This window comes from Macaca fascicularis, chromosome 20 (genome assembly GCF_037993035.2).
Source record: "Macaca fascicularis isolate 582-1 chromosome 20, T2T-MFA8v1.1".
Classification (NCBI taxonomy): domain Eukaryota; kingdom Metazoa; phylum Chordata; class Mammalia; order Primates; family Cercopithecidae; genus Macaca; species Macaca fascicularis.
In genome coordinates, this window is record NC_088394.1 from 13,448,703 (window position 1) to 13,461,853 (window position 13,151).

The window sequence follows — 13,151 nt, forward strand, 5'->3', positions numbered from 1 at the left end:
GATCCAGACCATCCTGGCCAACATGGTGAAATCCCATCCCTACTGAAAATACAAAAATTAGCCGGGTGTGGTGGTGTGTGCCTGTAGTCCCAGCTACTTGGGAAGCTGAGGCAGGAGAATCGCTTGAACCCAGGAGGCAGACGTTGCAGTGAGCCAAGATCGCACCACTGCACTCCAGCCTGGGCAACAGAGAGAGACTCCATCTCAAAAAAAAACAAAAAACAAAAAACAGATGTGCCTTTTGCCTTCTGCCATGATTGTGAGGCCTCCCCAGCCTCCCCAGCCACGTGGAACTGTGAGGCAATTAAATCTTCTTGATTATAAATTACTCAGTCTCAAATAGGTCTTTATCAGCAGCATGAAAACAGACTAATAAAGGCTTGCCTCCCTTTACAGAACAGAGGAGTTCCCCGGGCTAAATCATCAACTGAAGCTAAGTCACAGAATAGTTGCCCAAGTGCAGGTCAATACATGAAGAACTCTGCAAGGAGACTTTATATCAAGGGAAGAATTCATCCTGTATTAACTGTTTTTGTGTGGTTATGCCAATTTTTAATAAACAGGGATGGACGTGTGTGTTAGTAACAAACTGTTCTAAAGGCTCAAAGGAATCTCTTGCACCCTAAAGGTTTCATCACGTTCTGATTTGTCAGTTTCACACGTAATTGCTGAAATCTAACAAGGCTCCTGGGGACAAAACCAGTGGGTCGATGCCTCAGCATCAGTAGGACTGACAAGAGTAACCCTAAATTAAGAGTGAGGGATGAAAATCGATGGGTCTCAATATCTGTACAAATCTTCACTTGCTACTTATAATGTGGCTTACCCCGTAGAGGAGCTTTATAATAGAAAAAAATACCAAGATAACCCAAAAGATGCCTGCAAAACGAAAATGTGCTTCAAAACTAAATGGACTTTGTGTGAAACAAAGAAGCTTGTATCTCTTAAGGATTTTCCTATGGGCTTGGCACCAAGGACTCCTCTTCCTGTCATATTTTTATGCTTCTCTCCCAAGATTCTAGTTCCATAGAAGGACCAGGTCTCTTGTCTCCAGTATTATATCCATAGCATCTAGCGCTGTAACTGGCACTTAGTTTGCACACAAGACATTTTTGTGGACGATAAATACTGTAATGGATATTTATAAGAAAAAGCATATTATAACTTTCACAAAAAAAAATGAAAGTTCTTTTTCTCTATTTTCTTTTTTTTTTTTTTTTTTTTTTTTTGAGCTGAAGTCTTGCTCTGTCGCTTAGGCCGGAATGCAGTGGTGCAATCTTGGCTCACTGGATTCTCTGCCTCCTGGGTTCAAGCGATTCTCCTCCCTCAATCTCCCAAGTAGCTGAGATTACAGGCCCATGCCACCATGCTGAGCTAATTTTTGTATTTTTAGTAGGGACAGGGTTTCACCATGTTGGCCAAGCTGGTCTCGAATTCCTGACCTCAAGTGATCTGCCCACCATGGCCTCCCAAAGTGCTGGGATTACAGGTGTGAGCCACCATGCCTGGCCTTTCTCCATTGTCAACTTAAATCCACTTGGCCCAAGATATTTTCTTTTCTTTTTTTTTTTTTTTTTTTGAGATGGAGTCTCACTCTGCTGCCCAGGCTGGAGTGCAGTGGTACAATCTTGCTCATTGCAACCTCCACCTCCTGGGTTCAAGCGATTCTCCTGCCTCAGCCTCCAGAGTAGCTGGGATCACAGGTGTGCACCACCAAGTCCAGCTAATTTTTGTATTTTAGTAGAGACGGGGGTTTCACCATGTTGGCCAGGCTGGTCTCGAACTCCTGACCTCAGGTGATCCACCCACCTTGGCCTCCCAAAGTGCTGGGATTGCAAGTGTCAGCCATTGCGCCTGGCCAGGGCCAAGATATTATTTATGGTAGAACTAAAAGTATGCTTTCTGATTTTGTTTGCTATTAATACATGCATTTGATAATGAAGAATGTGCTAAGTAGTCAAAGCAAATAATTACTTTTTAGTGTCTAACCCTGCCTATGAGCTAAATGAGAGGGAAGGCACTTATTGCATATTAAAAAATGGTAACTAGTTTTAAAATGCTCTGTTTAATCTCAAACCACAATATTCAAAACAGTTACAGTCCTTTCACCGGTTCAATTAAAACCGCAGAAAACAGTCCAAGTCTTCAGAACAAATTATCAATTCTGCTTGAGTTGCACTGCATGTAAAATTCACGTTCAAAAGTTTGCCAAGTCACATTTACGAAGTCTTGACCAACTGGCAGGGCAGATCATAAAAACCATATCTTTTAATTTATAATGTTTAATGTACATTCAGTACATCTTATTTAAAAAGCAACGTAATTGCATGAAAAGCTTTTATTTGAAATCTGATTTTGAAATATGACTGAACACATTAACAGAATTCAAAACAAGTTGGTAAACATCTACGAGAACATGTTATATAATTCCAGTGAGCCTTATAACACTCCGTTTTTAAAGAGAAGAAACCACTGAACAGAAAAATTTGAAATCTTCTTTTCGTCTTTTTTATTAGAGACAGGGGCTCTCTCTGTTGTCTGGAGGCTGGAGTGCAGTGGTAGGTTCATGGCTCACTGCAGCCTCAAACTCCTGGACTCAAGTGTTCTTCCCACTTTAGCCTCCTCAGCAGCTGGGACCACAGGCATGCACCACCACACCTGGCTAATTTTTTTTAGACTGAGTTTCGCGCTCTATCGCCCAGGCTGGAGTGCAGTGGCACGATCTTGGCTCACTGCAACCTCTGCCTCCCGAGTTCGAGCGATTCTCGTGCCTTAGCCTCTCGAGTAGCTAGGGTTACAGGCGCCTGCCACCACGCCTGGCTAATTTTTATATTTTTTAGTAGAGACAGGGTTTCACCATGTTGGCCAGACTGATCTTGAACTCCTGACCTCAAGTGATCCACCTGTCTCGGCCTCCCCAAGTGCATAAGCCACCGCGCCCAGCCATTCTCATGTTTTCATTATGGGTTTTGTTCTGGGTAAGTGGGTTGCTAGAAAAAAAGAGCCATGATGGGGAGGAATTGATACACCCAGACCTACTACAGGGTACCTCGGCTTCTAAAGGAGTTAGACATCATCACAGGACTCAGAGGCTTGGTTTACAAGGTACAGCTAGCCCCAGACAGACACCCACAGCCATTGCTGTGTTTTCTGCAAAGGTCTAAGGTCCCCTGCCTCCCTGAGGGACAGGGGCACTCTCTGCTTGCTTATACCTGCTTGCTGGGCTTTATCCTTGCCTAGGAGAAAAGAACATCAGAGTAGGCAAAATAGGAAGAAAGGTCCAGAAGGCATCTGTCATTGTTTCATTTCCAACGTCTCACTTTTTTGGGGGGAGACTGTCCTGTTCTTTAGGGTATATGGTTGCAGTTCCCCCACACTCTGGTGGAAGGGGGCCATGTGAGTCAGAGGTGTATGAGCCTAGGACTTTGTTTTTTGTGTTTTTGAGATGGAGTCTCACTCCTTCACCCAGGCTGAAGTGCAGTGGCAAAATCTTGGTTCACTGCAACCTCCGACTCCTGAGTTCAAGCAATTCTCGTGCCTCAGCCTCCTGAGTAACTGGGACTAAAGACATGCACCACCATGCCTGGCTAATTTTTGTATTTTTAGTAGAGATGGGATTTCACCATGATGGCCAGGCTGGTCTCGAACTCCTGAGCTCAAGTGATCCACCTGCCTCAGCCTCCCAAAGTGCTGGGATTACAGGCATGAGTCACTGCACCCAGCCAGCCTGGGACTTTGGATCACCCAGAATAAGGCACTTTCTTTCTGTTGTGGTTTCTGTCAAAAGGATACAAATGCAGAGCTCCCAGGAGCCACTATCTAGAGAGAGCCTGAATGTAATGGAGAGACCAAGTCCTGATAACCAAACTGACCCCCTAGATCCAGCTATACCAGCAACTCAGGTCTGCCTCTGGACTTTACATTTCCATTAGGCAACACGTACCTTTAAAAAAAAAAAGGGATTCCTGTTTTAAGTTGGATTTCTGTCACTTGCAACTAAAAAAGCACCAACAAATAAGGGAGAAATAAAAGTGTAAGAAGAAAGGAAATGAGGAGAGAAGATTGTATTTATGGATATAGTGTCTGGAAGCAGTTCAAGTTTGTCCCTGGAAATGCAGAAAGGTGATGTGTGGGAATCTGTTCCATGTTTCATATTAAGCTCAAATCATCAGAACTGTAGCTGTGCCTAATTACTGTGATTAATCTCGCCAAACTCTCAATGTAAAATGAGTGTGCACTTTCGGATGTTCAAGGATACTGCAACAACCATGAAGTGAAAGAATGGTCCATGACTGAGCAAAGATGCCTTTGAAGCGACATCTTTTTTTTCCCTGCCCAAATGCAGTCATGACTGGCTGAAGGAGGAAAGGTCACAAGCGGCGACCCGAGTCTCACCTGGCATGGCGTGGATGAGGTCGCCGCACAGAACGAAGAATTTGGGCTTGGGGTTCAGCCTGTTGATGGCCTGGACGGCTTGCTCAGTTAGACGGATCTCCTGTTCCCATTCATCACCGCCATTGTCACAGTCCCCAGTGGACCAGGCCTTCATCAGCCCAAACTGTGGGTCTGCGCCCAGGATGAAGTAGAATGGGCCTTTCCATTCGCTTTCCTTTTCTTCAAAAAAAAAGAGAGAGAGAGAGAGAGAAGGAGAAATGTTGTAAAATCTGCCATAAAAGCAACCAGGTTACCATGCAAAGTGGATACACTATTTTTCTTAAATTAAGTAGGTCATTTTAATACGCTGCTGTTCAAACATACCATTTTCCTGTCATAGTCTAGAGGATTTTGATTTATACTAATTACGCCTGGGACCTGGTGATACCCAAAGGCCAGGACTGTCCACGTGGGCTTCTGCAGCCACACCACCAAGCTGCCTGTTGACAAGCTAGACAGCCAAAAGGAAGCACGGGGCCACAAGAGCACCCAATTGCAGAGGATATTTGTGCTCAATAATCGTCTTTAAATTCGAATAAAACACCCCAAATTGAATGCTGCCAGAAGTATTATATTTAAATTACTAGGTGAAGTGCTTACAAATCTTTTCTGCAAGGCTTCATGGCACCATTTCCACCGTTTCGGGGGATGTGACAGAATTTTAATTATAAAACTTGGCACTCAGAAGCTCTGGCTATCTGGTGGGAGATGTGGTGCCAGAAATGAGATCTTGAAATGAGTAAGTCAATGTGGGAGAAAAAAAAAAAGAAAAAAGAAAAATCGATGCTAACATTTCAAAGGCAGTAGGATGTGGGCATCTGTGAGGTGTGAGGCTGGGGGTGGGGGCTCTTTATGTTCTTGGAAAGGGATCTAGGCCACCTGAAATCATTCTGCTTGCTCTTCCGATTGGCTCTCCTGGGCCAAAGCTTTAGGGGGGTTGGGTTTCTACTCTCATCTGCCAGAACTGCCGCTGGTGCCTGCTTGGGCAGAGCTGGAATGGCCATTAATGGGCACAGAAGTGCTGTGGGTTTCACTTTTTAAAAAATTATTTGGCCACAGAATCCATTCTATAATCAAAATCGTACATGGCAGACCAAAGTTGAAAAAATATGCCAGGCAAAGCCGCTTGCTCTTACAGAAGAGCATCTGGAACTTCTGGTGCCAGAGCCAGATCTGGTGCTGGGCACAGCACAGTCTGAGGACCCCCAATCTACAGCTCCCTCATTTATCCTCTGAGGAAACTGAGGCCAGGAGAGGTGACAGAACTTGCTGAATGGCCCGCTAGTGCTTAGTGGTGGGACAGAGCTGCCCCTTCATCTTGAGGCTGTTTTTATTTTTATTTTTTTTCATAATTTAATGTATGGCCAGGTATGGTGGTTCACGCCTCTAATCCCAACACTTTAGGAGGCCAACATGGGCGGGTCACCTGAGGTCAAGGGTCCAAGACCAGCCTGGGCAACATGGTGAAACCCCATCTCTACCAAAAATACAAAAATTAGCCAGGCGTGGTGGTGGGCATGGGTAATCCCAGCTATCTGGGAGGCTGAGGCACGAGAATCACTTGACCCGGAAGGCGGAGGTTGCAGTGAGCCGAGATCACGTCACTGCACTCCAGCCTGGGTGACAGAATGACACTCTATCTCAATAATAATAACTATTATTATTATAATTTAATGGACAATGCATGTTAACTGAATAAATGGCATTTCCTTTGGAAGTCATGATGATGCTGCAATTTCTAAAAAACTCCTTGGAATCAGTTCACGTCCATGTGTTTGATTCATTTGTCTATTGGGTAAGTATCATACCGGGAGCCTTTGCTTTGCCAGGACTTGTGAGAGGTGCTGGCAGTATGAGGGTGACCAAGACAGATGAGTCCCCACTGTCCTCGCACTCAGTGCTCGTGGGGGGAGATGAGCAAGTAAACAGGCAGGGAATAGAATCAGAGAGTATTAATGACGATGCAGATTAAGAGTGAGGCAATGGCTAGTTCAGACACACAGGGCTGGGCTCGGTGACTCACACCTAGGATCCCAGCAGTTTGGGAGGCCAAGGTGGGCAGATCACTTGAGGTAACGAATTCGAGATCAGCCTGACCAACATGGCAAAACCCCATTTCTACTAAAAATATAAAAAATTAGCCAGACGTGGTAGTGCATCCCTGTAGTCTCAGCTACTTTGAAGGTTGAGGTGAGAGGAATGCTTTAACCCGGGAGGCGGAGATTGCAGTGAGCCGGGATCATGCCACTGCACTCCAGCCTGGATGACAGAGAGAGACTCTGTCTCAAAACTAAATAAAAATAAATAAATAAGACAGGAAAGACCTCTCTGAAGTGGTGACATTTAAGCTGAGATCTAAATGGCAAGTAAGGGCCAGTGATAACCTTTTTAAATTCCATGGCCACTTTTCCACCCATCACACTGAGCTTACTATCGCCTTCGAGTGGATTCTAGTTTCAAGCCTCCTTTCCCTTCTTAATTCCTTTTTCACAGTTAAAGAAAAAAAAAGTGAACAAACAAAAATACCTCTGCACTTTACAGAACAAATTGTACATGCACATAAACCCACCAGTCCTCAACTTACAGCACAGTGTTCAATCAAAAGGGGCCAGAACTCAATCTAAACAAAAACTGCATGAAACCCTGGTGTGTGTACCTCATGGAGAAAGACAGCAATATGGCACATCCAACAGGGACTGAGGGAGTCAACTGTCATTCACTGAGCACTGATTGTGATTGAGCACTGATTCACTGTGCCAACTGATTGTGTTGGCAGAAAGACTCTAAGATGCCCCCAAATCCCTGCCTCCTGATATTTACATCCCTGTGCAACACCCTCTGAGTGTGGGCTGCAGCCTGCTTCTAATAAACAGAATACAATGATGGGAGTCCCTTCTGAGAGTGGGCTAAAAGAAGACCATGACTTTCATCTCTTTCTCAGAGCCTTTGCTCTGGAGATTAAAAACTGCCATGTTGTGAATATCCCTATAGAGAGGCCAGTGTGCTGAGGAACAGAGGGAAACCTCTGGCCAACAGCCCAAGAGAAACCAATCCTGCTAACAACCATGTGAGTCAGCTTGGAAGAGGACACTCCTCTGTTGAGCTTTCAGATGAGACCACAGCCCCAACAGATACCTTGATTGAAGCCTTATGAGACTCTTTGGCAGACGAACTCAACTAAGCTGTACCCAGATTCCTCACAAAATCCTGTGACATGATACATATTTGCTTTTTCAGTCCTGAAGTTTCAGGGTAACTTGTTACACAGTAATAGATCCCTATAAACGAGGCATTAGGGATAAGTGGTCAAGAAGTAGACAACGAGATTTCCTGAAGATTGGGATCATTGTGTCATCAAAAAAAAAATGAGATTCTGCTTTGTGTCTTAACATATTAATCATTTATTTTACTTTCATAATAACCTTTTTACACCAATGAATGCTTCTAGCTGTGTTTCTACTTCTGAGGCTGTTTACAGAGCCATTTAAGCTGGATGAATTCATCAGAACCAGATAAGGGAGGTGACCACAGGCACCCCAAGGTAGCAGTGTAAATCAACCTTCTACAACAGAGTTTATAAACAGCTCCCTACAGCAAATGTTTTAACAAATCGTTTCCTATGACAAATAGAATTTCAAAAAGTCAATAGTCCTTGGAGCTATTATAATAAATCTTTCATTATTAATTGTTTACTTCCTAAAAACTTAGAATCTCAATTTTATGATGACAAGGTACAAAATAAATAGATTTGACCTAAAATAAATGACAGCTCACACATCAGTATTCAATCTACCTATCTAATGAGATAATTTGTTTACTCAGGAATCTTCATTTTCCAAAGGAACTGGGTGCTCTTAAGGTTCCTGCTACAGAAGCTGGTGGTCTTTGGTCTCATTTTTTTTTTTTAATCAAGGCAGAATTAAAGATATTTGGAGCTTACAATGCTTAATTCTAGAAGGAGGAATCTCTTTTAAATGTATACCTCTCCATCCCTTAAAAGGGCAGCTTTTTACATTATGAAACTGAATTGTGTCTTTTTAAATTTATTTTTACAGATGGGGTCTGGCTTTGTCACCCAAGCTAGAGTACAGTGGCATAATCATGGCTCCCTGAAGCCTTGATTTCCCATGCTCAAGTGATCCTCCTGCCTCAGCCTCCCAAAATGCTGGGATTACAGGCATGAGCCACCACACCCAGACAAAAGTGAATTCTTTTTTTTTTTTTTTTTTTTAAGACAAAGTTTCCCTCTGTCACCCAGGCTGGAGCGCAATGCTGCAATCTCTGCCTCCCAGGCTCAAGCGATTCTCATGCCTCAGCCTCCCAAGTAGCTGCGATTACAGGCATACACCACCACACCCGACTAGTTTTTGTAGTTTTAGTAGAGACGGGGTTTTGCCATGATGGCCAGGCTGGTCTGAAGCTCCTGGCCTCAAATGATCTGCCCACATCGGCCTTGGCCTCCCAAAGTGCGGGGATTATAGGGATGAGCCACCACACTCAGATGAAAGTGACTTCTTAACAATATTTGCATTAAAATTATTCCACCAAAGCCTAGAATTACCCCCCAGGGTACGGTCCCCAGGCACAGTCCAGCTTTTCTGGAAACCCTCTGGAAGCACTCTTTTAGCAGCTTGAGCCATGGAAGTATGGATAAACTGAGGTCCACTCCTAAAGCATGACAGGATTTGTAAAGTCAGTGTCTATAAAGTATGACAGTATTTGTCATTACTGGAGAAAAAAAAAAAAAGACACTCAGGGGTCCAGTTTTTTCCCCCTACATTTCCTAGCAAAAAAACTTAAATATGAGACTGCCCAATCAAAAGGTACAAGCCTGACAATACTAATTAAGGAGCAGAACTGCCTGGCAACGAGGCTGATGAAGAGGGACAAGGTGAGGGTTACCTGACAGCAGAAACCAGCAGGTTGCTCATGGCACAGAAACGGCAGGGCTGGGCCACAGCCTTACTCATCCAAGTGTGACACTGGCGTCGCCTGGGAGCATGTTCAAAATGCAGAATCTCTGGCCCCAGATCCACTGGGTCGGGATGCGCATTTTACTGAACCCCTGGGTCATCTATGTGCACATCCAAATGTGGGAAGCACCAGTCTACAACTAACCAAGGAACTCGAGTGGCCTGCAACTTACATGCGTTGGATGAGAAATAGAAGCACAGTGACTATCGTTTCCTTAAACTAAAGTAACACTTCAGAGGGGTTTTGTTCAGGTTGTTAGTGGTGGTATATTTTTTATTTTGTTTTGGTTTGGTTTTGCATACTTCCCTGGTCATTGTTAGGTCTCTGCCTATGTACAGGTCATGGATTTGGCCCTAAATATTTCTCTGTATTATTCATTACTATCTAGTCATCACTGTTTATATAGCCTTGCAAAACTAAGCATCAAGATTCTTTGAATTCAAAGTAATAAGTTGGCTGGGCGTGGTGGCTCACACCTGTAATCCCAGCACTTTGGGAGGCTGAGATGGGTGGATCAGGAGGTCAAGAGATAAGACCATCCTGGCCAACATGGTGAAATCCCGTGTCTACTAAAAATACAAAAATTATCTGGGCATGGTGGTGTGTGCCTATAGTCCCAGCTACTCGGGAGGCTGAGGCAGGAGAATCGCTTGAACTGGGAGGTAGAGGTTGCAGTGAGCCAAGATCGTGCCACTGCACTCCAGCCTGGGTGACAAAGAGAGACTCCATCTCAAAAATAAGAAGTTAATCAGGGAATTCATTACTAATTAGTAAGTTCTAATTTATTTTTACATGACTTCACGGAAGAAGCACCCATTAGCAAGTACGAGTATATAGCACACAAGCATGTGTACACACACACACGTGCACACACACGCACACACATACACACACATTTTCCAGTGCACAACAGAGAAGTCTGTATTTTTCTTCCAAAATTGACTTAAAAAAATAACCCAGTCAGGGGTCCTAACTGATGACTATGATTAAGACCAAGGTCAAATTTTGAGACAAACTTAAATATGTATAGAAGGAATAAAAGAAAAAAGTGTTAAGATCTCATTTCTGACCCAGATGGTATCAAACAAGACCATAAACTTTAGAAGCAACTCACACAAAGCTCTGGATAATGCCTATAAGGTATTTAGTGTTAATACGTGGTAAAAACATACATTTATTTAATTAAAACACCTATATGTTATGAATAAGAAGGTCTAGAATGAATTTTTTTTTTTTTTTTTTTTTTTGAGATGGAGTCTCACTCTGTCACTCAGACTGCAGTGCAGTGGCATGATCTCAGCTCACTGCAACCTCTGCCTCCCAGTTCAAGCGATTCTCTCACCTCAGCCTCCTGAGTAGCTGGGACTACTGGCACCTGCCACCATGCCTGGCTAATTTTTGTAATTTTAGTAGAGATGGGACTTCACCATGTTGGCCACGCTGGTTTTGAACTCCTGACCTCGTGATCCGCCCACCTCAGCCTCCCGAAGTGCTGGGATTACACGTGTGAGCCACCGCACTCAGCCAGCAAATTTAACTTTTTCAGTGTTAATTTTTTAACAGACTCATAGAGAAGGTAATTTAGCTGTCTACTGCTGTGTAACAAACTACCACAAATGTATCAGCTTCAAACAACCCACATTTATTATCTCATAGCCTCTGTGGGAGTCTGGCATCGTTTAGCTGGTCCTCTGCAAGGTCTCTCGCAAGCTGCAACAGAAGTGTTGGTCAATGTTGAGGTCTCATCTGAAGACTCACATGGGGCAGGATCTGTTTCCAATCCCACTTACATAGTGGTTAGCAGGATTCAGCTCCTTGTAGGTGGTAGGACTGATGGCTTCAGTTCTTCACAGGCTGCTGACTGGAGGCTGCCCTCAGTTCCTTGCCATATGGGCCTCTCCAACATGGCAGCTTGCAACATGGAGACTTGCCTCATCAAACCACACAAGGCAGAGGGTCTGCTAGCAAATGGAAGCTACAATCTTATATACCATCATGATGGAAGTAACATCCCATCACTTTTGCTGTGCTGTGCTCATTACAATCAAGTCACTAGGGCAGCCCACCTTAAGGGCAGGAGATCACACAGAGCATGAACACCTGGAGGTGAGATCACTGGGCTCAGCTGAGAGTCAGCCATGGATGGTAATATAAAGCTGAGTGCTAGCCTCACATACTTAACTTATCTCAGTTAATGTCACATTTGCACCTGATCTTCCAGCACTGCACTCAATAAGGCCATTGATTGTAGCTCATCCTGGTGAGATCAGAAGGCTTAACTCACAGAAGCCCGCCTTTTCCCACGTTAAGTACTAGAAACTGTTAGTGCTGGAGGGACTCTCAGAGTTACTTTAACCAGCCTTTCATTAAACCAAGGGGGAGATGCTGAGGTCTGGGTAGTGAGGGGGAAGGGAGATGGGGCTTAGGCATGCCTCAAGTTCAAGGTCACACAATAAAGACTTAGCAACTTCTACCCAAGAGCTATTCAGAACCTCAGTGCTGCTGGGCTGGGTGGCCTGGAGTGGAGAGAGCCATGAAGAAGACAGAACATGCTCTGGGCTGCCCCCAAGTTATCCACCTCAATACTGACATTTTCTCTCCAAAAAGCTTCCTTCAAATGGAACATCTTGATAAATGGGCTGACTGTACACAAAGACAACGATGGCAAGACCCAGAGCTTTGTCCTGGTCGGCTGTGATGTTCAGGGTCCCTGCCAACAGCGCAGGGTTGATTTGAGGCACAGGCTGGGGCCGAGACATCTGTCTTCTGTGAGTGCTCAGTGGTGATCTCTTCCAGAGATTACAAACTCGACGTCTGTGGATGAGGTCTGGCTAGCAGGTGTGTGCTGTGGGGCCCAAGCAGCGTTTATACATTTCTGAATTTGTTGCCAACCTTTTTAATTCATGAGTTCCATATATACACCTGGCTTTCTGGATTCTCCTGGAAAATCTGGCCACATCAGACCCAAATGAAGTGTGCTAGTGACTCTCCGGGTCTGTACGGTGGTTGTGCCTTTACATGGGGTTTGTGCTCTCAAATTTGCCACAGTCTCCACCTGGCCCAATTTACCGCCTGGCTGCTGTTGGCATCTGCAATGACAAGCTCTTATCCATGGTAATCTTTCCATTTTGCTTAGAGGTGAGGAAGAGGAGACCCAGCAAAGGAAAATACGTGGACTGAGATCTACAAAGTCTGAGGGGCAAACCAGACCCCCACCTTTGCATATTCTGCCACAGACATCACTCACCCACATTTCAGGGCAGGTGAAATTATTATAGAGAAGACATATACAAGCCAGGAATGCCTAGGTCTAGCCAAACAAGCCAGAAAATAATAATAATAATAATAAGCTAATGAGTTACCATATTTTTTTTTTAATGGGGTCTCACTCTGTCACCCAGGTTGGAGTGCAGTGGCATGACCTTGATTCACTGCAACTTCCACTTCCTGGGCTCAAGCGATCCTCCCATGTCAGCCTCTCAAGTAGCTGGGACCACAGGTGCACACCACCATGCCCCGTTAATTTTGTGTATTTTTGGTAGAGACGGGGTTTTGCCATGTTGCCCAGGCTGCTCTAGAACTCCTGAGCTCAAGTGATCAGCCCACCTCAGCCTCCCAAGGTGCTAGGATTACAGCCATGAGACACCGCATCCAGCCTGAGTTGCCATAATTTTCTAAATCGAATTGTAAAATTAACTTTGAAATACTTTTAAATGAAAAATTGACCTTAGAAATCAGATTCA

At 44.4% G+C, this 13,151-nt stretch overlaps 1 protein-coding gene across 2 annotated transcripts in view; it reads right to left on the reverse strand.

Moving 5' to 3' along the window:
* CPPED1 (calcineurin like phosphoesterase domain containing 1) overlaps positions 1-13,151 on the reverse strand; it is a 136,837-nt gene that overhangs the window by 109,341 nt on the left and 14,345 nt on the right. For both annotated transcript variants that reach the window (XM_045382877.3, XM_045382878.3), the window contains exon 2: positions 4,396-4,614. In XM_045382877.3, coding sequence (XP_045238812.2) covers positions 4,396-4,614 — 219 coding nt within the window. The remainder of the gene's footprint in view (positions 1-4,395; positions 4,615-13,151) is intronic.